At 50.6% G+C, this 25,385-nt stretch overlaps 1 protein-coding gene and 1 long non-coding RNA gene across 4 annotated transcripts in view; both read right to left on the bottom strand.

Moving 5' to 3' along the window:
* The window catches only part of LOC129137558 (uncharacterized), a 47,713-nt gene extending 38,212 nt beyond the window's left edge, over positions 1-9,501 (bottom strand). The window contains exons 1-5 of one of the 3 annotated variants that reach the window (XR_008540231.2): positions 9,200-9,501; positions 6,187-6,417; positions 2,826-2,980; positions 1,998-2,523; positions 1,121-1,291 (exon numbers count right to left, since the gene is read on the bottom strand). Coding sequence is in view for 1 of the 3 variants with exons in the window: in XM_054670230.2 (XP_054526205.1) it covers positions 2,236-2,523; positions 2,826-2,980; positions 6,187-6,417; positions 9,200-9,395 (870 nt within the window). In the remaining 2 variants the exon portion in view is untranslated. Of the gene's footprint in view, positions 1-1,120; positions 1,292-1,955; positions 2,524-2,825; positions 2,981-6,186; positions 6,418-9,199 lie in introns of those variants that run through there. The other 2 variants (XR_008540230.2, XM_054670230.2) reach the window with 2 other exon arrangements.
* A 4,125-nt stretch (positions 9,502-13,626) lies between these two features.
* On the bottom strand, positions 13,627-21,632 carry LOC134808912 (uncharacterized). The gene is made up of 3 exons (XR_010153134.1): positions 20,992-21,632; positions 19,725-19,753; positions 13,627-14,919 (listed from the first exon to the last, which is right to left on the bottom strand). It is a non-coding gene; the product is annotated as an uncharacterized LOC134808912 (long non-coding RNA).
* Between the last annotated feature and the right edge of the window lie 3,753 nt (positions 21,633-25,385).

The raw sequence follows: 25,385 nt of genomic DNA, 5'->3' as shown, positions 1-25,385 counted from the left end.
GAGTCACTGTGCCCGGCCTAATTTTTTGCTTTTTGTAGAGATGGGGTCTTGCTGTGTTGCCCAGGCTGGTCTCTAACTCCTGCTCAAGAACTCCTCCTGTCCCAGTCTCCCAGTGTTGGGATTACAGGCAGGAGCCACCACACTGGCCCAATAAAGAAGCTTTATGTGGTAGGTAGAATAATTGTCCTCAAAGATTGCCAGGTCCAAATCTCTGGACCTTGTGAATATGTCACATTACATGACAATAGGGACTTCGCAGAAGTAAGTGCAGGATCTTGGATGGGGGATCCTGGATTATCTAGGTGGACACAATCTAATCTCATGAGCCCTTAAAAGTCAAGACTATTCTTTGGCTATGGTTGGTCAGAGAATGATGTGATGGAAGGAAGGACAGGCATGACAGGGACTCAAGTCCCTCATTTCTGGGGTTGAAAAAGGCATGAGCCAAGATATGGGGGAAGCCTCTGTAGGCTGAGAAGGACCTCTGGCTGACAGAAGGGAAACAGAGACCTCAGTGCTACAACTGCATGAAACAATTCTGCCAGTAGCCCATGTGGGCAAGGAGACGGATTCTCCCCTGGAGCTTCTGGAAAGGAAGGCAGCCCAGCTGACACCCTGATTTCAGCCAGGAGAGCCCTTGTATCAAATTTCTGACCTATGGAACTGTGATGAAATACATCTGTGTTATTTTAATTCCCTCAAACTGTGGTCATGTGTTACGGCAGCACTAGAAAATTGACGTATGTTATAACTCTATAATAAGGAACGACCCAGTTTAACCATGGGCAAAAGAGGCGAACAGACACTTTACCAAAGAAGATTGATGGATGACAGATAAGTGGGGGAAAAGATGTTCAACATCAATAGTCATTAGGGGAGTGTAAGAGCCACAGTGAGATACACAGTCACTAGAATGGCTAAAAGGAAACAGACCACGCCAATGCTGGCCCGGATACGCAGCCCCTGCCAACTCCCCTGCACAGTCGGGAGGAATGCAGAATGGTGCAGCGATTTGGAAACAGTTTGGCAGCCTCTTAAACAATGAATAGTTTACCCCCCATATGAACTGACCACATCATCCTTGCTATTTGCCCAAGAGAAACAAAATAATGTCAAAGACTTGTCCATGACTGCTCATAGCAGCTTTATTCATAATAGCCAAAAATTGCAGAGAGGGGCTGAGGGTGATGGCCCACGTTTGTAATCCCAGCACTTTCAGAGGCCAAGGCAGGAGGATGACTTGAGACCAGGAGTTCCAGACCAGCCTGGGAAACACAGTGAGACACCATCTCTACAAAATATTTAAAAAATTAGCCACATGTGTTGGTGCATGCCTGTAGTCCCAGCTGCTCAGGAGGGTGAGGTGGGAGGATCACTTAAACCCATGAGGTTGAGGCTATGGTGAGCTATGATGGTGCCACTGCACTCCTGCTTGGGTGACAGAGCAAGACCCTGTTTTAGTTTGGATTTGTTTTTTGAGATGCAGTCTCGCTCTGTTGCCCACGCTGGAGTGCAATGGCACGATCTCGGCTCACAGCAAACTCCGCCTCCTGGATTCAAGCAATTCTCCTGCCTCAGCCTCCCAAGTAGCTGGGATTACAGGCGCCCACCACCACGCCCGGCTAATTTTTGTATTTTTAGTAGAGATGGGGTTTCCCCATGTTGGCCAGGCTAGCCGTGAACTCCTGACCTCAGGTGATCTGCCCGCCTCAGCCTCCCAAAGTGCTGGGATTACAGGCATGAGCCACCACGCGCAGCCAAGACCCTGTCTTTAAACAAACAAACAAAAAAATCAAAAACAATTCTGATATCCATAAAGGACAGATAAAGAAATGGTGGCATTTGCATACAACGGAAAACCATTTAGCCACTAAAAAGGATGAGTTATTGATGGATAAATCTCAAAGAAATTATGTTGAGTAGCGTGTGACCAAAAAATTCCCCTTTATACAAAATTGTATAAAATACAAAGAAATATATTTTGACAAAAAACATACCAGTGGTTTCCATTCAGTGGGTGGCTGGAGACTGGAGTGAGGGGATTCCAAAGAGGAGAAGGAAACTTTGAGGGTGATGGAGATGGTCACCATCTTAACTGTAGAGCTGGTTCACAGACATTCACATGTCAAAACGGATCAATTTGCACGTTTTAAATATGTGCGGTGCATTGTCCATTGATTATATTCTCTCACGTGGGCATCACCGACAGGAGTTCTGTCTATTTCAGTCACCGTTTCACCCAACTCCTGGAACAGAGCCTGACGCAGGGCGGGTGCCCAGCACACGTGGGGAAGAACAGTGAGTGTCCGGCTGCACGCAGGGTTCTGACTGTGCTTCCAGCCCGGATGCTCTGCTCTTCCCACACACCCTCTTCCTTGTGAGGCAGCTGGAATCACTCTGTTGCCTGCATTCCCGGTTCCCGACGTCACACCTGGGTTGTTTGGGAGGCCAAGGGAACAGCTGTAGGTGCCACTGCAGAAGTCCGTCTTCTCTGCTAATGCTGAGCTTTTTTCTCTCTTGTCCCTGGCATGCAAATAACCAGCCTGTTCACATTCCACCCTCTCACCTGGGCCTTCCCTCTGGCCCTCACCCACCATAATCCTGGTCATGTGGCCTTCTGCAGGCAAGTATGTGGGGGTGGGGTGGTATAGGGGCACCATCCCTTGTCCTAGCTCCTCTCGGAGCCTCCACCAGATCAGGAAGAGCAGGCATAAGGCCCACAGGGCCCCACAGTGGCCGCCAGAGGGCTTCTCTGCAGGCCATGTAACGGATTATTGATGTCATCGATTTGCAAAAAGGAAAGCTGGGCCTTTGTGGAGACACACCTGGAGGCTGCTGCCAGGCAGCACTGATTCTTCCTTGGAGTGGGCTGGGAAGGCAATCGTCTTCCGAACGCTAAGGACCTGTGGGCTCCACGCCGGGCCTTTGACTAATGTCTTACACTTGGAGATTCTCTGCTGCTTTCTATCATCAGCCCTGGCTTTCGGATCCATTCCCCACCAGGCAAGGAAAGAAAGGAAGCGTTTATATTAATCTATACCAATGTAAATGGGAAAGAACGCACCACCCCTTGCAGGACCAGCCACAGCATTTGCCAAGGGCCCGTCACAAAATGAAAGGCTGTGGGGCCCCTTGTTCAAAAGTTATTCACAATTTCAAGATGGTGACCGTGGAGCATTAAACCCAGCTGCAGCCTGCTGAGCTCGGGGCCTGTGGGCCTGCATGGGTCACACCTGTGAAGCTGGCCCAGCCACACGCAGTGACTCATTGCCCAGAACATCAGCCAAGAGCGTTTTCTCACCAACAGCAGGCCTTGTTTTATAGGATGAGCTGGGAGAGATATGAGGGGGCTGAGCCACGAGACCCCCGGGATGCCTTCTCCCAGGGCGGAGGGTGCCAGCTTGAACGCTCCCGGCACTAAGACGTCTCCACTACAAGGCTGCCTGGGGTCCACATCCACATTGCTTTATTTTTATTTGAGATGGACTTTCGCTCTTGTTGCCTAGGCTGGAGTGCAGTGGCGTGATCTCGGCTCACCACAACCTCCGCCTCCCGGGTTCAAGTGATTCTCCTGTCTCAGCCTCCTGAGTAGCTGGGATTACAGGCATGCACCACCACACCTGGCTCATTTTGTATTTTTAGTAGAGACAGGGTTTCTCCATGTTGGTCAGGCTGGTCTCAAACTCCCAACCTCAGGTGATCCGCCCACCTAGGCCTCCCAAAGTACTGGGATTACAGGCGTGAGCCACCACACCTGGCCTATTGCTTTAAAATTCACCTAAGTTCAATAGGGTCCCACTGAGGCAGGGCCTGTATCAGGCACTGGTGAGAAACAGATGAAGCTGCCTTGAGGTGCCCACAGGCCAGCGTCCCATGTAATGGGCTGTACCGTGTGGACCACCCTGAGGAGACCCCTGGCCTCTCAGAGGATGGAAACAACTCCTCTCCCCTCCTCCAACCCTGTCCCTTCCCACACAGGGAGCACTGTCCCACCCCATGCCAACCTCCTCACTCAGGACTCCTGATAGCTCTGTCCTATGGTCTGAAGGTTTGCCCCTCCCCCAAATTCCTATGTTGAAACCTAATCCCCAATGACATGGTTTTAAGAGGTGGGGCTGGCCGGACATAGTGCCTCATGCTTGTAATCCCAGCACTTGGAGAGGCTGAGGCAGGCAGATAACCTGAGGTCAGGAGTTCAAGACCAGCCTGGCCAACATGGTGAAATCCCATCTCAATTAAAAATATAAATAAACTAAAATACAAATACCACTAAAAATCCAATTATCCAGGCATGGTGGCGGATTCCTGTAATCCTAGCTACTCGGGAGGCTGAGGCAGGAGAATCACTTGAACCTGGGAGGCAGAGGTTGCAATAAGCCAAGATTGCACCATTGCACTACAGCCTGGGTGACAAGAGTGAAACTCGGTCTCAAAAAAAAAAAAAAAAAAAGTGGTGGGGCTGTTGGGAGGTGATGAGTCCTGAGGGCCCTCCATCCTCATCAGTGGCATTTAGCGCTCAAGGGAGCTTGTCTTCGCCTTCTACCACGATGATGGAGAGTGCGCCATTTATGATACAGACAGCAGCCCTCACCAGACACAGAACCTGCCTCGATCTTGGACTTCCCAGCCTCCAGCCCTGTGAGAAATCCATTTCTGTTGTTTATAAATTACCCAGTCTTGGGTATTTTGTTACAGCAGCCAAGGAAGGGTCAGATCCTACAAGGGGCTAAGGCTACATTGGCCCTGCCAGGCTGGGCGGTGGCACAGAAGGTGAGGACGCTGATGGTCGGTCCAGGCTGGCCGAGGCTACCACGCTCCATCAACCCTCCCTGACCGTCTTGGGTGTCAACTGCAGACCTGGTGAGCCTGGCAGAGCGTTAGTGCAGGTCACCCTCGGCACCGAGACCAGGCACGCTGCTGGCCTCAAGACAAACGTTCCTGCTTCTTAACCCCACATGGGACTAGGATGAGGGGAGGAAGTAACATATGTTATTGTCACTACTACGTCCACCTTACAGAGGAACTTTAGGGCGCGAGATGACTTAGTGATGTCAATCTGGATGGTAAAAGTCACACACGGGGTTCAGGCCCTGGCCTGTGACGTGGCAGAAGAGCAGTGTCCGCTTCTATAAAAGCTGACCCAGAAGACAATAGTGCTGGTCACCCAGGTAGACACACTGCCCCCCAGGGATGTCATGCTGCTCCACGGGGAAGTCACTGTACTTTCTGCTCCTGGTTTTCAGGAAGGTGGCAAAAGTAATCCATTGCTCTGCAGAGGACTTTGGCGTTGGCCACTTCTTTTGTTTTTTTTTTGAGATGGAGTCTCACTCTGTCACCCAGGCTGGACTGCAGTGGCGTGATCTCAGCTCACTGCAGCCTCCGCCTCCCAGATTCAAGCAATTCTCCTTCCTCAGCTTCCTGAGTAGCTAGGATTACAGGCGCGTGCCACCACGCCCAGCTAATTTTTGTATTTTTAGTAGAGATGGGGTTTTGCCACGTTGGTCAGGCTGGTCTCGGACTCCCGGCCTCGTGATCCGCCTGCCTTGGCCTACCAAAGTGCTGGAATTGCAGGCATGAGCCACCGCGCCTGGCCTTTTTTTTTTTTTTTTGAGATGGAGTCTCACTCTGTCGCCCAGGCTGGAGTGCAGGGCCCAGAGCCCATCTCTCTCAGCCAGAATGACCAGCGTGCATCAATCTCTCCTGTGTTTGGGGTTCGTACGCCAACATGTATGAACATTATCATGTTGACAGCTACCACCTACTGCCTGTTTTCTATGGCCCCAGCTTTGCAGTGACTGTTTTATAAACAGTAACTCATTTGCTTCTCCTAACAACCGTATACAGTAAAGCCATTACCATCCCCATTTTTTAATGAATAAACACTAGTCGGACCATCAGAACGGACTCCAGAGACAGCTGTAGTGGTGTGAATGGTGGTTCCCCTTCAAAGACACATCCACCTGGAACCCGTCCAGATGACCTTTTTTGGGAAAAGGGCCTTTGCAGATATAAGTTAATGATTTCAAGATCAGATCATCCTGGTTATCCAGGTGGGCCCTAAATGCAACAGCAAGCGTTTTTATAAGAGACAGGACGAGAAGAGACCCCCCGAAGACAGAGGCAGACAGTGGAGCCATGTGGGCCGCGGGAAGCTGGAAGAGGTGGGGAAGAGGGAGCCGCACTCACCGGCCCGCATGGCGCTGTTGGTGAGCCGGGGGCTGTGCAGCACCTCCTCCTCGTCCAGCTGGCACAGCACCTTGGCCTGGCGCAGGTGGGGGGTGAGGCGGCTGGGGCAGATGCAGCGTACGATCCTGTGGCGGTGGCTCTCCATCATCTCCCACAGTGTCTCCTCGTCCAGTGCCGTGAGTGTGGAGTCCCTGCGGCACAGTTCCCCCATGGCTGGGCGCTGGGAGGACCCTAGGAGGGGTGGCCATGGGGGTGGAGTTGTCAGGGAAGCATGACCCCAGGATAGCCAGGGTGACACCGTTTTAAAATCAACTCCATCGTAAAATTAGCAAGGCGCACTCTTTGCCAGTCAGAACCCACAGTCCTGAGATGTTTACGGCAGAGGAAGCATTCCAGTGGCCATTTGCCATTCTGGTTTCTCCCTCTGTGTAAGATTGAGTGCCACGGCCCCACCTGCTCTACCCCAATCCTAAGCAATAAAGTCACTAAATCATACTTTGTTGTGTCAGTTACAGCTTTTTCTAAAAAATTAAAGTAAAGAAATACTTTTTTTTTTTTTTTAGAAATTCATCTAAAATAATGGTAGTAGGCTAGGCGTATTGGCTCACGCCTATAATCCCAGCACTTTGAGAGGCGAAGGGGGAAGGATTGCTCAAGCCTAGGAGTTCGAGACCAGCCTGGCAAATATGGTGAAACCCTGTCTCTACTAAAAATACAAAAATTAGTCAGGCATGGTGGTATGCACCTGCAATCCCAGCTACTTAGGAGGCTGAGGCAGGAGGATCACTTGAGCCTGGGATACAGAGGTTGTGGTGAGCTGAGATTGTGCCATTGCACTCCAGCCTGGGTGACAGAGGGAGACCCTGTCCCGGTAAACAAACACACAAACAAACAAACAAACAAATAACAGTAGGGGTGCTGCACTTTGGAAATGCTGCTTTATATGTTCTTTATGAAAGGTAATTTTCATTAGAAGCAAGACTGTCGGCTTCTCTAGAGCCGAGATCGTGCCACTGCACTCCAGCCTGGGCGACAGAGCAAGACTCTGTCTAAAAAAACAAAGAAAAAGTTCCCATTGTTTTCAACTACGCAGCAGGTGGTCCCTTGTTTGCAGCGGCCCAGGACAGTGCGCAGACAGAGGACTGCGCAGAGGACTCCACTTGAGGGAAATGTGCTGGGGAGTGACACTGGGCACAAGTGCCTCGCAGAAGACACTTCAGGGTAGTAACGGCCAGCACTGCTCAGCTGCGGGGGGTGTGGGCTTCCAAAGATGGCGAGGCAGACAGAGGGTGGACAGGTCCCCGAAAGGGCTGAGCTGCAGCTGATCTGGGGCCGCCACCAGGGCTGATGTCCCAAGCCCAGGTCTGTCTGGACAGAATACACAAAGCAGGTCGCCGTTACAGCCTGGAACACCTGCTCTTCAGGGGACATGCTGGCTAGTGCAGACTCTAAGAGCTGTTGGAGGTCCTCAGCCGTCACCTGCCCAGCCTCCCATCCCAGTGAGAGATGAGCTGTGTCCCCCACTGTGCCCCTGCCTGAGCCCCTCTCTGGCATCAACATAAGGCCATTAGCCCATTAATCCATCTAAATAATTTTAAAATGTTTTAAAACTGTGCACTCTTTACAGCATATTAAAAAATCCTGCAAATAACAAATACCATGCAAATAACAAATATCCACATATCTACCGTGCGGATTCAACCATCTTGACATTCTGCACTTCAGGTTTCTTTTTAAGGAAACGCGAGGCAGATGGCACCTTTTTGTTCTCTTCAGTCCCTCTTCCCTCCCTCTCTGGCCAGACATTCTAAAATCATTTAAAAATGATTTTTTTTTTGAGGTAGGGTCTCACTGTGTTGCCCAGGCTGGAACGCAGTAGCGTGATCATGGCTCACTGCAGCCTTGAGCTCCCAGACCCAAGCAATCCTCCCACCTCAGCCTCTCAAGTAGCTGAGACCGCAGGCATGCGCCACCATGCCTGGCTTATTTTTTAATTTTTGTAGAGATGGAATCTCTGTATGTTGCTCAGGCTGGTCTCGAACTTCTGGGCTCAGGTGATCTGTCTACCTCAGCCTCTGAAAGTGCTGGGATTACACTCCAGCCTAAAAATGATATTTTAAAAATCATTTCCTACAAGTGGAAGTGTGTATAAACAGTACATAGCATCTTTGCATGATACTTCATGCAGACAGCAGCTTTACATCAACAGTGCCTTCGGTGTTAGCTGGAACTTCACAGAAACTATCGTTCTGTGCAAGGCTGTACGGCTTCTGAGGTTTCTCATACTGATACATGCAGCTTGATACATGCACGGTCCTTTAAACTGTGCACTGGATTCAATGATATGAATAACCACAGTGGACTTACGCTCCTGTGGGAGGATATCAGGTTGTGCCTAATTTTTCTCCACTGCTCACAGAGCTGCAGCCACCGCCTTTGTTAATCTCCTGGGCACAGGTGGGAGCGATTCCTCACAGACCCATGAATTCCTGTGACTTGATTCTTTTCATTTGGAATGAGAGACTGGACCACTGGAGACAGATGCCTCTTGCAGGGATCTGTATGCTAAAAATACTTGAAAATCAGAGCAAATCAACACCTGTCATCTGAAAAATGGAAAATGGGCTGGGCGCAGTGGCTCATGCCTGTAATCCCAGCACTTTGGGAGGCCAAGGCGGGCAGATCACCTGAGGTCAGGAGTTTGAGACTAGCCTGACCAACATGGCGGAACCCCGTCTCTACTAAAAATACAAAAATTAACCAGGCATGGTGACGGGTGCCTGTAGTCCCAACTACTTGAGAAGCTGAGGCAGGACAATTGCTTGAACCTGGGAGGCGGAGGTTGCAGTAAGCTGAGATTGCATCATTACACTCCAGCCTGGGTGACAGAGTGAGACTCCATCTCAAAAACTAAAAGATAAAAATAAAACATGGAAAATGATCGTTGGAGAGTCGTGTGTGCAGGAGCAGCGCCACAAGCCGTCCCAGGAGCCGGGTCTCCGGAAGTACTCACCAAGGTTCTCAGGTTTGCTTTTGCAGGAGCTCCGTGCAGCAGGGTGGGGTCCACAGTCCCCGCAGTGTCTCCAAAGCCCAGTGTGGTGCCAGCTGCCTCCTTTCTCTGCGGGCTGCTGGGTGGGATGGAGCTGGGCAGAAGGAAGAGCCTGAAGCCAAAGCAGCACCAGGTGAATGGACCGTGATTTCAAAGCCATGTGACCTGTTCCAAAACTCAAAGTTCGGTCACAACCACCGCAAGCGGCGGGGAAAAGACGTCAAACTCGGATCCGGGAAATAACTCGACGGACCTTTGACCCCTGTGGTTTTCCCAGTAACTGTTGAAGCTTCCTTAGCACTTGGAAGCAGACTTCTAGAATGGACCTGGGCTTTGAACCCTAGACTACCAAGGAGAGTTGACAGGCGCAGTAGTTATCCAAAGCACCCACAGGCCTGTCTGCGGCTCCCCACAGGGCCAGGCCACTCGTACCCTTCTGCTGAGTCTCCTTGCCCCGAAGGAAGAACAGCTGGAGAGGACAGTGACGGGCGCAGAGGCCCGGGTGGGCAGGTGAGGAGGAGAGGAGAACCAGCCGAGGGGAGCTCTGCCTCATTCCTTCTGATCTCAGTCCTGTTTCTCACTGGAACAGGTGATTGAGGCTTGCGAGTCAGGGTGTCACTGATTGTGGCCCCCCGCTAAAGAATGCTGAAGCCTTGACCCCCAGTACCTGTAAATAGGACCTCATTTGGGAATAAGTCTCTGCCAGCGTAATCAAGTTGAGGTCATTAGGGTGGGCCCTAGTCCAGGGATGGGTGCCCTTATAACAAGAGGAGAAGGGCTGGGTGCAGTGGCTCAGGCCTGTAATCCCACACTTTGAAAGGCCAAGGCGGGCAGATTGCTTGAGCTCAGGAGTTTGAGACCAGCCTGGGCAACACAGTGAGACCTTGTCTCTGCTAAAATCTGCTAAAAAAAATTTTTTTTTTTGAGACAGAGTCTTGCTCTTGTCTCCCAGGCTGCAGTGCAATGGCACAATCTTGGCTCACTGCAACCTTTGTCTCCCGGGTTCAAGCAATTCTCCTGCCTCAGCCTTCTGAGTATCTGGGATCACAGGTGCATGCCACAATGCCCAGCTAATTCTTTATTTTTAGTAGAGACAAGGTTTCACCATGTTGGCCAGGCTGGTCTCGATCTCCTGACCTCAAGTGGTTCGCCTGCCTCGGCCTCCCAAATCACTGGGATTACAGGCGTGAACAACTGCACCTGGCCCAAAAAAATTTTTTTTTAATTAGCCAGGTGTTGTGGTGCACACCTGTAGTCGCAGCTACTCAGGAGGCTGAGGTGGGAGGATCGCTTGAGCCTGGGAGGTGTAGGTTGCAGAGCTGAGATAGTGCCACTCCACTCCAGCCTGGATGACAGAGCAAGACCCCGTCTTAAAAAAACAAGAAAGAAGAAGAAGAAGAAGAAGAGGAGAAGGGCCCTAGACCTAGACACCCCATGATCACCCCATGTTGGCAGAGGCCGAGACTGGAGTGACACGCCAAGGGTCGGTGGCAACACTAGAAAGTCAAGAGAAGGCATGAAGCAGACCCTCACTGGAGCCTTCATGGGGGTGCGGCCCTGCTCACCCCTGGAGTGTGGACTTCTGGCCTCCAGAACCACGAGCAAATACATTTCTGTTGTTTTAAGCCATCCAGTTTGTGGTCATTCATGATGGCAGCCAGAGGGAGCGTGCACAGAGGCAAAGGCGATGTGGAAATTGTCCGTCCATCTCCAGGGATGCGCTGCCAATGGGCACACTCCCACAGAAGGCTCCTGAGCTCCTGGGCCTCCACCCAGTAGAAGCCTGCGTCGCTAGAGTCTGACTCCAAGTCAGAATGATCCTCTGCCCCACTTCAGGACCAGCTATATCGTCTGTGGAGCTCAGGGCAAAATGAAAGGATGGTGCGTTTGTTTTAAAAACGTATTCAGAATTTCAAGGCAGCAATAGCAGAGCAATAAAGTCAGCCCAGGACCCCACTCCAGCCCTGCCCTGCATCACTGAGGGGTCTTCAGGCCCCCTGTCTATCAGGGTGGTAGCTAAAGGTAGGGGATGTTTCCTTTACAGATGATGGAATGTCCTAAAGTTAACTGTGGCGGCGATTGCACACATCTGTGAATACACTAGAAGCATCTTAAACGGGTGAATTGTGTGCCGTATGGGTTATAGCTCTTCCTTTTTTTTTTTTTTTTGAGACAAGGTCTTGCTCTGTTGCTCAGGCTGGAGTGCAATGGTGCAATCTCAGCTCACGGCAGCATCCGTCTTCTGGGCTTAAGTGATCCTCTACCTTAGCCTCCGGAGTATCTGGGAATACAGATATGTGCCGCCATGCCAGGCTCATTGTTGTTGTTGTTGTTGTTTTTTGTAGAGATGGGGGTCTCACTATGTTGCCTGGGCTGCTCTCAAACTCCTAGGCTCAAGTGATCCTCCCACCTCAGCCTCCGAAATTGCTAGGATTATAGGTGTGAGCCACTGTGTCTGGCCATGAGTTATATCTCAACAAAGTTGTTTTAAAAAAAAAAATAAGATCCAGGCTTGGTGCAGTGGCTCATGCCTGAAATTTGGAAGGCAGAGGCAGGAGGATCGCTTGAGCCCAGGAGTTCAAGACTAGCATAGCAACATAGCACGATTCCATCTCTAAAAAAAAAAAAAAAAAAAAACGATCCGAGAGCAGCTGGCAATCCCACCCTGCCTCCTGCTTCCCTCTCTCATCCCTGCCAGGAAGCAGGAGGAGGGTGGGCTGAGGAGGTCCCTGCAGTGCCCGGTTCTGCCCCTGCCACCCCAGGGCCAGGGCTGGGGGTCCACAGTGCGTGGGACACCGGCACCCTCTTTCCTTTCTCTTCGTTTTCAGCCTAGGCTGGGCCCCCATCCCAGCCAGGCCCTGCCTTTCAGTGCCCCCACCACAAGCGGGTTTCCTCTCTTGCCAGCTCCTGTTCTCTGCCAGGAGGTGTCGGGCAGGAGCACGTGCTCTGGGCGTTTCCCTGCCAGCCTCCTCCCTTCCATCCCCTTGGCTTCCTCATTCAAGAATCCCTGTTCACCTCAGCTGATCCTGTGACCCCCTAGGAATGTCTCTGGCCCCTGCAGAGGCGTCTGGGGTTCCCCTCACGCCTTCTTAGAGGACAACCAGTGGGTGCAGTCGCTCTGTCATGTCAAGCCCAAAGTCTCCAGGTCAAACCCAACAAAGGATCAGGGCAGCCTCCTGTACCTCCCTCCCCAGCTCCTGGTGAAATGAACCAAATGTTGCTTTTTAAAAAGTTAAAAAAATAAATAAGTGAATAAAGCAGCAACCACAAAATGAGGAAAGGAAAACAACTTTTCTGCCACAAACTGAAAAATAGCAGGCCGGGCATGGTGGCTCACACCTGCAATCCCAGAACTTTGGGAGACTGAGGCAGGCAGATCGCTTGAGCCCAGGAGTTCGAGACCAGCCTGGGTGACATGGAAAAACCCTGTCTCTACAAAAAATACAAAAATTAGCCGGGCATGGTAGCGTGAGCCTGTGGTCCCCAAGCTACTTGGGAGGCTGAGGTGGGAGGATCACTTAAGCCCGGGAGGCAGAGGTTGCAGTGAAATGAGATTGCATCACTGCACTCCAGCCTGGATGACAGACTGAGACCCTGTCTTAAAAAAAAAAAGAAAGAAAGAAAAAGAAAAATGGCAGACAAGCCCTGAAACCAAAGGAGTGCTGCCAAGGGGCACTGGGGGCACAGGTGCCAGTGCAACCGTTAGGGACAGACTGCGGGAAGAGAGGGCTTCAGCATCCCTCTACTGTTTGGGCAGCTGAAGAAAAGTCTAGGGAAGACAGAGAAAACGCCCCAGGGCTGCCTCCAGCTTCCCTGGGAGTCCTCAGCAGGAGTGGGGAGGGGGCGGTACTGAGCCAGGAGAGAACCCAGGCCCGGCTGTCCTTCTCAGAGCAGGGCAACCACTGGATTTCTTTAATCACACATCCAGGACTAAACTACGGTGGGAATAGAGTCTTCCAGCCACATAAGAAGATTCTTTACCCTAAGAAATAATGCAAGCAGTAGAAATCGGGGTAGGGGGTAGGGGAAGGAAGGCATCACTTTATCTTCCATAACCCTGTGCTATCTAAAATAAAGGAAGTCCAGGCGACGTGGCTCATGCCTGTAATCCCAGCACTTTGGGAGGCAGAGACGGGCAGGTCGCCTGAGGTCGGGAGTTCGAGACCAGTCTGGCCAACATGGCAAAACCCTGTCTCTACTAAAAATGCAAATATTAGCTGGGTGTGGTGGTACATGCCTGTAATCCCAACTACTTGGGAGGCTGAGGCAGGAGAATCGCTTGAACCCGGGAGGCAGAGGCTGCAGTGAGCTGAGATCATGCCACTGCACTCCAGCCAGGGAGACAGACCGAGACTCCACCTCAAATAAATAAATAAAATAAAACAAAATGCTGATTTTATTTTATTTTATTTTCCGTTTTGTAGAGAATGGGGTCTTGCTATGTTGGCCAGGCTCTCAAACTCCTGGGCTCAAGCACTCCTCCCGCCTCTGCCTCCCTAAGTGCAATGATTACAGGTCTGAGCCACCAAACCCAGCACTGTTGATTTTACATAATGTCACTAATTTATCAAGGTTTTTGTAATCTCTTATCTGAATCTTGGGGATTTTTTAGGAACTAATAGTTCTTGTCATTGTGAAACTGTTCTACTACATTTGGCATTCCATTATTATTTTTAACAATTAAAAAATATTTTTTGGCTGGGCGCGATGGCTCACGCCTGTAATCCCAGCACTTTGGGAGGCCGAGGTGTGCAGATCACAAGGTCAGGAGTTCAAGACCAGTCTGGCCAACATAGTGAAACCCCATCTGTACTAAAATACAAAAAATTAGCCAGGTGTGGTGGTGTGTGCCTGTAATCCCAGCTACTTGGGAAGCTGAGGCAGGAGAATCACTTGAACCTGGGAGGCAGAGGTTGCAGTGAGCCGAGATTGTGCCATTGCACTCCAGCCAGGGTGACAGTGCGAGACTGTGTCTAAAAAAAAAAAAAATGCCGAATCTGGATGCACTGCCTATGAGTTAGCCCAGTTCCTCAAGGAGCAGTACATAAAAAATAAAAATAATAAAAAAAAACTTTTGCCAGCAACATCTGAGCTGAACTAAAATTTAAGTAAAATTAAAAGTTTACATTTCAATCACGTAGAATACGATCCCATTTTTATAAAATGGTGTTAGTTTATCTCTGGGAGTCCCTCAATCTATGTGCCCATCCATCCATTCATCCAATCTGCCGATCAGTCTGTCCTGTCATTCCGTGTGTGTGTGTGTGTGTGTGTGTGTGTGAGTGTGTGTGCATGAGAGAGAAAGAGAGGGGGAGAGAAATGGAGAGGCAGAGAGCAGAGGGATTCTGGAACACTCCTCACCAATGCTAATGCTTGCTGTTCATGGTGGTAGATTGTAAAGAAATCTGTTTAGGCCTGGTGCGGTGGCTCACGCCTGCAATCCAGCACTTTCAGAGGCTGAGGCAGGCAGATCACTTGAGGTCAGAGTTCGAGACCAGCCTGCCAACATGGTGAAACCCCATTTCTACTAGAAATAGAAAAATTAGCCGGCTGTGGTGGTGCTCGCCTGTAGTCCCAGCTACTCGGGAGGCTGAGGCAGGAGAATCGCTTGAACCTGGGAAGTGGAGGTTGCAGAGAGCTGAGATGGTGCCACTGCTTTCCAGCCTAGGAGCCAGAGTGAAACTCTACCTCAAAAAAAAAAAAAAAAAAAAAAAAAAGAAATCTGTTTAGAATAAGCAAGTATGGGTTCAATAAAAACCATAAAGTCATTATTTTAGAAAACAATAAAATTAATCCAATTGATGAAACAGAGAAGGAGATGGGCCTCATCCTAGAAGTGTTCACCACGGAACACTGGGGTCCTAGGTTGTCTGGCACAGTCCTTTTATGACTCTTGTCCTGGAGTAATGATCAACGGTGCCACCTTTCTCTCTCAATACAGACTGGGTTTAGGGGGCATCATGGGAAGGGGAGGTGAAGGCACGCCGAGTCGAGCTCCTCCAGCTACGCGGGGACACCAGCAGAAACGTCTCCTCTCCTGCTCCCCTCAGCCCCCATGAACGCGGCACATGGAGAGGGTGGGAGCCCAGGGGATGACATACTGGCTGAAGTGGGGAAAGTTCTAGAAGAAGGAAAGCGGGAGGAAGTCTTGGCTGGTCTAGGATGCATCAGTCAGGAAGACAACTGTTTCTTCCCCTCAGGGCAGGATTTCTCAGCTTTCTACTTAGTGAAGGAGAGTGCAGCATCTTTCTAAAATCCCGGTATTTGCCCCCAAATCTCTTACGAAACATCTACTTCAATAGGCATTCGGCCTGAGCCTAGAGGTTCCAAGGCAGATGGAAAATACAGGTGTCCCTAAACAGTCGCCTACAAGGCCTTTCTTTGGGGCCAATGGCCCTGTGATTAAGTTGGTGCCAAAGAGCCAATGACTGAAAAACTAGGGCTTACCACAGTATAATGTTTGTTTCTGGCAAATGACACTCTGGCACGCTCTCCAGTATTTTACTACATCGAGTTGCCAAGGGGCCACATCTCCAGCTTGCAGCTGAAACCGTGGGAGTTCTGGACAGCCAGGTCTCTGCGGATACCCTGAGGACCAGGACTGGTGGTCAGCCCAGGACTACAGGTTTCTCGGGTGCCTTCCCGGGGCTGGGTCCAGGTGGCAACGACCGGGTCTGGGAGGGTCCTCTAGTTGGATTGTCCCTCTGCCCCTGACTTGCCCGAGCCTCACAGGACTCCTGAGGAGGGTCTGAGGGTGCTGACTGTGCCCTCCCATCAGACTGAACTCAGAAAGCCAGGGCAGCTCAAGCCAAAGCTGCCTCACCAGCAGCTGAAGACAGGGGCTCTGCAGAACTCTCCAGACCCCAGCCAACTGCCCCAGCCAGCTGCCCCTCAGGCTTCTGGAGCCCCCAGAGCCTCACTGAACTTCAAGCATCAGCGGGTGGAGCTAAATAGAAGTCACTAGTCCCTTCTGCAGTTGCCATGAAGCAACTTACAGTAGACTCCAATGGCAGTTAACAATTGCAGGAGTTTCTCTGTAACTTGTCCCAGTGTAAATAAGGGTTAGTCCTAACAGTAAAACAAAGCAAAACAAAACAAAACAAAACATCTTAGGGCTGGGCACAGTGGCTCAGGCCTGTAATCCCAGCACTTTGGAGGCCAAGGCAGGAGGATTGCATGAGCTCAAGAGTTCAAGGCTACAGTGAGCTATGATTGTGCCACTGCCCTCCAGCCTGGGTGACAGAGCAAGACCCTGGCTCAAAAAAAGGAAAAGAAAGAAAAAGAAAGAAAGAGAGAGAGAGAGAGAGAAAGAAGGAAAAGAAGAAAAGAAAGAAAGAGAGAGGAAGGAAGGGAAGGAGAGAGAGAAGGAAGGAAGGAAGGAAGGGAGGGAGGGAGGGAGGGAGGGGAGGGGAAGGGGAAGGTGAATGGGAAGGTGCCAGGAGCCATGGCTCACGCCCGTAATCCCAGCACTTTGGGAGACCAAGATGGGCGGATTACCTGAAGTCAGGAGTTTGAGACCAGCCTAGCCAACGTGACAAAACCCTGTCTCTACTAAAAATAAAAAAATTAACCAGGTGTGGTGGCGTGCACCTATAGTCCCAGCTACTTGGGAGACTGAGGCAGGAGAATCACCTGAACCCAGGAGGCAGAAGTTGCAGTGAGCCGAGATTGTGCCACTGCAACTCTAGCCTGGGCTACAGAGGGAGACTTCTGAAAAAGGAGAGAAGAGGGGAGGGGAGGAGAGGGGAGAGGAGGGGAGTGGAGAGGAGGAGAGAGGAGGAGAGGGGAGAGGAGGGGAGAGGAGGGGAGAGGAGGGGAGGGGAGGGGAGGGGAGGTGAGGGCCCAGAGATCCCTAATTCCAAACTCTGAATCTAACTGTACAGCAATTCTAGAAGAGCCTAAGATCATAAAATCCTGAGCATCTAAGATGTGGGTTCTCCTTATTTGACCCCTCCCAGGTCAACATCCTTCTCCTAACCCAAGTGTCAGTCTCTTCCCTTGCCAGTGAAGTAGGGTAGAAGGCATGTACACACACGCACACGCACACACACACACGTACATACCCCATGGGGGGCAGAGGGTGACAAGCCCAGGAGGAGGGGGCACAGCTCACCCCGGCCCCCCAGTGCCATGACAGGCTGGCTGTGCCCCTGCTACCAACAGCAGGCAGCTGGTCTTGCTCACTTTGTTCTGAACTTAGACACCTTCCTTCTGCTGTCTTTCATCCCGCGGCAATAGCGAAGAGATGAGAGTATAAAACAGAGATCCCTTTCATCTAGCATGACCCGTGCTGTTTGAAGGCAGAACTCAGCATTCAGAGAATGTTCCAGTGATTGACCCAGCAACACAGACAAGCCGTTTTCTGCTCTCTAGTCCACATACAAGGCAGCTCCTCCACTCCTGATGAGGAAGATGCCGGCCCCTCCCACTCCCCTGGGACCACTCTCGGGCCCCATCAGACCTGTGTCGGCTGAGCCCCTCCGTAGGCTGAGCCCTCCGTAGGCTGACCTGCTCTTCGCCGGATGGACTGCGCGCACTTACCTTCCCCCTCCCAGGGAAGCGAGGACTGAATGTGGCCCAATCTCTGGCTGAACTGAACGGCAGTGGACAAGCAGGTTTGACAGGCACATCCCACAGGAGCAGTGCCTTATATGGGGCTTCTATGAGCCATCGAAGCACCAGTACAGTCCCACAGCTGGACATTGCCGTAAGAACCACAGGGATGGCGGAGAACAGTCCGTGCATCTGGTCGACCCATAGAAGATGGTGATTGAGGGTGATTGAGGGGAAGGCTTCAGGGTTGGGGGCTGGGAATCCTCTCTCCTTTGTGAACGGTCACCCAGTTCATCATCATTTCTACCCTTGGGAAAATCCTACGAAGATCAGGATAAATTCTAGGGCCTTTCTTGGTTCTCACGATCCATTATTGGAAGTATCTGAATAATTCCAATAGATCCATCTCAAGTTAACATTTCATAACTATTGTTTAGATTTAGATGAAAGTCTTGGTCCTCCACGTTGAGATATGTCTAGAATCCGATCCATTCTCACCACCTGCACTGTGGTGCCCTGATCATGGCCCACCGGGACCTCTGCAATGGCTCCTAACTTCTTCCCACGCCCCCATCACCAGCGCTCAACACAGCAGGCAGAGAAGTCCTGCTAGAGCATGAGTCAGCTCCTGTCATTCCCTTCGGTGTACAGCTCCTGGAGTCCTCAGCGTGACCATGAGGCTCTGCTTATCAGGTCCTTGCTGACCTTATCTCTCTTTTACCTGCTCCAGACACACAGCCCGACAGTCTTGACAGTCCAGGCACACTTCTGCCCCAGGGCCTTTGCACCTGCTGTTCCCACTGCCTGGAACACTCTTTCCCATCCCTCCTTCCAGACTCTACTCAAATGCTACTTCCCAGATCATCCTACTTAAGTCCGTAGACCTCCCATCCTGGCCTTCACTCCCCTTCCCTGTTCCATCTTCTCTGTGGGAATACTGCCTTGACCTAATGTGTATTCTAGTTACGTGGCTTCCTGCCAGCCTCCCCACTCCACAGTAACCTACTGAGGACAATAATTCTTGTCTTTCTTGTTCCCTGCTGTGTCCCCACCCCTAGGGCTGTGATATTCCACAAATATTGGTTGAGTGAATGAATAAACATTGGTTAGGGGCTTGGTTCCCAATGATGCAGACACTGAAAGAAGGGAAATTCACAGCTCCATGGCCTGAGAACCTTCAGGATTATCCTGCGGACAGTCAAAGATCGGCCTTCAAGGTCATGTAGCTCGTGGTGGCTGAGCAGTAGCTCCAACCCAAATCTCCTGGTGATGAGCCGGCTGAAGGCACAGCCAGTTGGGCAGAGCAAGTGAGAACACAGGCCGAGGCCAGGTGCAGACATGAACTCTCCAACCAGGGTTACAGCCCCACTGGGTGTCAGCTTCCCCTCGGGCAGTTCATTTAAGCCCCTAAGGCTCAGCTCTCATAGTTTCCTCCAGCAGACCTCATGATAAGCCCTCCCCCACAGTGGGAAAGCTTGCCAGCTCATCACACTGTGCCAGCCACACAGAGAATTCTAGTTACAGAAAACGCAAAGAAATGCCGCCATTCCCAGTAAAAGACGGGGGCAGAAGAATGCACTGGAGATGGGAGGAGCCTCCCTAAGAACAGAAATAGCCATAGAAATAGTCAAGGTGCAGCCATAGAAAGGAATGAAGGGCCTTTGCAGAGACATGGATGAAGCTGGAAGCCATCATTCTCAGCAAACTAACATGGGAACAGAAACCCAAACACTGCATGTTCTCACTCATAAGTGGGAGCTGAACAATGAGAACACATGGACACAGGGAGGGGAACAACACACACTGGGGCCTATGGTAGGGGGAGTGGAGGGGGAGCATCAGGACAAATAGCTAATGCACGTGGGGCTTAAAACCTAGGTGATGGGTTGACAGGTGTAGCAAACCACCATGGCACATGTCTACTTATGTAACAAACCTGCACATTCTGCACATGTATCCCGGAACCTAAAATAAAATAAAATAAAAAGAAACAGTCAAGGAAGCCACAACCCTGAAGGACCCTGTGTTTTCTGAGGTCAAAAACCATATCTTAGGCTAGGTGCAGTGGCTCACGCCTGTAACCCCAGTGCATTGAGAGGCTGAGGAGGGAGGATTGCTTGAGGCCAAGAGTTCGAGACCAGCCTGGGCTACACAGGAAGACCCTGTCTCTACAAAAAATAATTTAAAAAAAAAGCCGGGTGTGGTGCAACATGCCTGTGGTCCCAGCTACTCCAGAGGCTGAGGTGGGAGGATCACTTCAGCCCAGGAGGTAGACGCTGCAGTGAGCCGTGGTTGCACCACTGCACTCCAGCCTGGGCAATAGAAGGAGACCCTGTCTCAAGCAAAACAAAACAAAACATATCTTAATCACTATGGCATCTTCAGGAGGGCCCCACTGGCAGGTCATCTGTATCACACAGAATTGCAGCTGCATACACATGTCCAGAGCCAATAAAGGAGCACCTCTAGTAATCCGGCCAGGTTAGGTTAGGGTATCCCTGGAAAAACTCAGAAGGGGGACCTGGGGGACAGGGGCCAGCAGGCACCAGGACGGCACCACCCAGGGGCTCTGTGCCCTGTGGCAGTGATCAGTGAAGAAACGGACATGTGCCAGACTTGGGCCAGCTGAAGAGCTCCTCTGGGCACTTTTTTTTTTTTTTTGAGACAAGTCTCACTCTGTCACCCAGGCTGGAGTGCAGTGGCTTGACCTCAGCTCACTGCAGCCTCCACCTGCCAGGTTCAAGTGATTCTCCTGCCTCAGCCTCCCGTGTAGCTTGGATTACAGCTATGTGCCACCATGCCCAGCTAATTTTTGTATTTTTAGTAGAGACGGGGTTTCACCATGGTGGCCAGGCTGGTCTTGAACTCCTGATCCCAAGTGATCTGCCCACCTTGGATTCCCAAAGTGCTGGGATTACAGGCATGAGCCACCACGTCTGGCCTCCTCTGGGCACTTTATTCATCCATAGAATGTAGGGAGTTGGGGAAAAGCTTTGCCTTGAAATCATGATGTTGGCACCAGATGAAGATGGAGGTGTGAGGCCCTAGAAGAATAAAAATCAGACCCTCACAAGAAAACCCCAAGATCAGGAGTTTAGGTTGATCGAGGAAGGGGGCCTCTACCTGACTCCCCTGCCACGGGTGGAGGTAAATAAAGGGTCAGGGTGTATAAACAGGGAGCGTATGCGTGTTCACTCTTGTACCTGGGGGCTGGGAGGATTCCAGGACTTCTTCCAAGACATTCGAAACAGGTCCTCAACATCCTAGCTGGAGACCAGAGTAGGCGTCTCTGGCTGGGTGGCTCTGCAGCGTGGCTGGCTGTGGATGAGGATGAGTGGCAGCAGAGACCTCACGCCCACCTCTGGGCCGCAACAGTGCATGCAGTGGGCTGGGTGGGGAATGGCAGGAAGCAGCTATTTCCATAAGAGCTGGTAAAACTGGTCACTCCTGTTGTGTTTTACAACTGCCTACCTGACAGCTCCACTTGGATGTCTAGACACCTCAAATATAACCCAGCTAAGTCACATCTATTGACTTTTTTCTTTTTCATTTTAAATATTGAGGCGAAATTCACACAACATAGAATTAACCATTTACAATTTTTTTTTTTTTTTTTATACGGAGTCTCGCTCTGTCACCCAGGCTGGAGTGCAGTGACGCAGTCTCGGCTTACTGCAAACTCCACCTCCCGGGTTCACGCCATTCTCCTGCCTCAGCCTCCCGAGTAGCTGGGACTACAGGCGCCCGCCACCACGCCCGGCTAATTTTTTGTATTTTTAGTAGAGATGGGGTTTCGCCGTGTTAGCCAGGATGGTCTCGATCTCCTGACCTCATGATCCCCCCACCTCGGCCTCCCAAAGTGCTGGGATTACAGGCGTGAGCCACCATGCCCGGCCACAAAAAAATTTTTTTAAAATACAGGGTTTTGCTCTGTTGCCCAGGCTGGACTGCAGTAGTGTGATCATAGCTCACTTCAGCCACAAACTCCTAGGCTCAAGTAATCCTCCTGCCTCAGCCTCCCAAGTAGTTGGGATTACAGGCATGTGCCACCACATTCAGCTAATTAAAAAAATTTTTTTTTTGTAGAGATGGGGTCTTGCCATATTGCCCAGGCTGGTCTCAAATACCTGGCCTCAAGCGATCCTCCTGTCTCAGTCTTTCAAAGTACTGGAATTACAGGTGCATGCCACCATGCCTGACTAATTATTTTATTTTATTTTTTCTAAAGACGGAGGTCTCGCCATGTTGCCAAGGTTGGTCTTGAACTCCCGACCTCAAGTGATCCACCCACCTTGGCCTGGGATTACAGGTGTGAGCCACAATGGCCAGCCAAAATTACCATTTTTAAAATGAACAATTCAGGCCAGGTGCGGTGGTTCACACCTATAATCCCAGCACTCTAGGAGGCCAAGGTGGGCAGATCACCTGAGGTCAGAAGTTGGAGACCAGCCTGGCCAACATGGTGAAACCATCTCTACTAAAAACACAAAAATTAGGCTGGGCGCGGAGGCTCACGCCTGTAATCCCAGCACTTTGGGAGGCTGAGGTGGGTGGATCACGAGGTCAGGAGATCGAGACCATCCTGGCTAACACGGTGAAACCGCGTCTCTACTAAAAACACAAAAAATTAGCTGGGTATGGTGGCGGGCACGTATACTCCCAGCTACTCGGGAGTCTGAGGCAGGAGAATGGCATGAACCTGGGAGGCGGAGCTGACAGTGAGCCAAGATCGCGCCACTGCACTCCAGCCTGGGCGAGAGAGCTAGACTCTGTCTCAAAAAAAAAAAAAAAGAAAGAAAGAAAGAAAAAAACATGAAAATTAGCTGGGCTTGGTGGCAGGTGCTTGTAATCCCAGCTACTCATGACGCTGAGACAGGAGAATCGCATGAACCCTGGAGGTGGAGGTTGTAGTGAGCCAAGATCTGACTATCGCACTCCAGCCAGGGTGACAAGAGTGAAAATCTGTCTTAAAAAGATAAATAAAATAAAATAAAATAAAATAAAATAAAATGAACAATTCAAGCCAGGCACGGTGGCTCACACCTGTTATCTTAGAACTAGAACTTTGGGAGGCCGAGCTGGGAGGATTGCCTGAGCTCAGGAGCTCGAGACCAGCCTGGGCAACATGGCAAAACCCCGTCTCTAATAAAAATACAAAAAAATTAGCCAGGGGTGGTGGTGCACGCCTGTAATGCCAGCTACTGGGGAGACTGAGGCAGGAGAATTGCTTGAACCTGGGATGCGGAGGTTGCAGTGAGCCAAGACCACGCCACTGTACTCCAGCCTGGGTCACAGAGTGAGACTCCGTCAAATAAACAAACAAAAAAACACAATTCAGTGGCATTTAGTAAATATACAACATTGTGTGACCACTTTATCTAGTTTCAAAACATTTTTACCACCCAAAAAGAAACCACACACCCGTTAAGCAGCTCCCAGTCAAAGGCAACCACCAATCTGCTTTCCATCTCTGGATTTGCCTGTTCTGCACATTTCATGTACGTGGAGTTGTGTAATATGTGGCCTCTTGCATTGGTGTCTTCCCCTCTGCATGATGTTTTGAGGCTCCTCTGTGTCATAGCCTGTGTCAGTGCCTCGTCCCGGATGTGGCCATATCGTATTCCATTGTGTGAACGCCGTGCGTTGCTGATTCATTTGTCTGTTCATGGCCATCGGGCTCTCGTGAATGCTGCTATTGTAACCGTGCAGTGGGTTCATTTATCCTACTTCCCAGATAGAGCCAATTTATCAAGACAGGGGAATCGAAATAGAGAAAGAGTTTAATTCACGCAGAGCTGGCTGAACAGGAGACTGGAGTTTTATGATGACTCAAACCAGCCTCCCCAGAATTCGGAGGCTAGGATTTTTCAAGGATAGTTTGGGGGCCCCGGGAATGAGTGCTGCTGGTTGGTTACAGATGCAATGACAGGGGTGACAGTCTTCTTCTGGGTGAGGCCACAGGACACATTGGCAGGTCCAGGTGGACCCATCATCTGTCAGAAATGCAAAACCCTGGCCGGGCGCAGTGGCTCAAGCCTGTAATCCCAGCACTTTGGGAGGCCGAGGCAGACAGATCACAAGGTCGGGAGATCAAAAACATCTTGGCCAACATGGTGAAACCCCATCTCTACTAAAAATAAAAAATAAAAAATTAGCTGGGCGTGGTGGCACACGCCTGTAATCCCAGCTACTCTGGAGGCTGAGGCAGGAGAATCATTTGAACCCGGGAGGCAGAGGTTGCAGTGAGCCGAGATCGGGCCACTGCACTCCACCCTGGGCAACAAGAGCAAAACTCCATCTCAAAAAAAAAAAAAAAAAAAAAAAACAAGAAGAAGAAGAAGAAATGCAAAATCCTGAAAAGACATCTCAAAAAGCCAATCTTAGATTTATGTGTACACATCAGCAGAACTCAGGCTCCTCTCATCCTCCTAACTTGGTAGACTTTCATTAGCCTTACGATGACAGTTTAGTTTTGGAGAAGGGCTATTATCGTTTAAACCACAAACTAAATGTCTCCCAAAGTGAGCTTGGCACAAGCCCAGTTTGGAGGTTAAAGACAAGATGAGGCGTTTCGCTGGAGCCCATGAGGTTGAGGCTGCAGTGAGCTATGATTGCACCACTTCACTCCAGCCTGGGCTACTCAGTGAGACCCTATCTCTTAAAAAACTTAAAACAACAACAAAAACAAACAAACAAAACAACCAAACTGCACACTTTGGATTCCATGTGGGATTAACAATGGAAGCTACTCCATTTTGGAGTCTGGTATTTAAAATTCTCACTGCGGCTTGGGTTTGCCTCCTGATCAGAGAATCAGTCCCTGCTGGCTTCCATTTATTGATCCTTATCCCTTCCATGAACAGCTTTTGATTTCCTGCCTTCTGTCTTTGGGACACAGGGCTTTTGGACCCTTATGTGCAGGTGGTCAGCTGAGAAGCTGAGACCCTAGAGAATACAGCTGAACAGAAATGTGAGTTAGACTCCACTTGTGGCTAGTGAAACTTCACTTTCTTTGAGCTGTCTTTGGGATGGGTCTGGGACTTATACAAAAAGAATTATCAGCTGTTTGGCCCAGCTAAAATCTGCTAACAAGAGATTTGAAAGGATTTTTTGGGGGGCAGGGGGGACAGAGTCTCACTCTGTCAACCAGGCTGGAGTACAGTGGCACAATCTCAGCTCCCTGCGAGCTCCGCCTCCTGGGTTGAAGCAATTCTCAAGCCTCAGCCTCCCGAGTAGCCGGGATTAAAGGCATGCACCACCATGCTTGGCTAAGTTTTGTATTTTTGGTAGAGACGGGGTTTCACCACGTTGGCCAGGCTGGTCTCGAACTCCTGGCCTCAAGCGATTTGCCCACCTTGGCCTCCCAAAATGCTGGGATTACAGGCATGAGCCACTGCCCAGCCGATTCCTTCTCTTTTTTTTTTTTTTTTTTTTTTTTTTGAGACAGAGTCTTGCTCTGTCGGCCAGGCTGGAGTGCAGTGGCACGATCCTGGCTCACTACAACCTCCGCCTCCCAGGCTCAAGCAATTCTCCTGCCTCAGCCTCCAGAGTAGCTGGAATTACAGGCGTCCGCCAGCATGCCTGGCTAATTTTTGTA

Source organism: Pan troglodytes, chromosome 19 (genome assembly GCF_028858775.2).
Source record: "Pan troglodytes isolate AG18354 chromosome 19, NHGRI_mPanTro3-v2.0_pri, whole genome shotgun sequence".
NCBI lineage: Eukaryota > Metazoa > Chordata > Mammalia > Primates > Hominidae > Pan > Pan troglodytes.
Note: the sequence above shows the minus strand (reverse complement) of the source record. Positions and strands in the feature narration are given on the sequence as shown.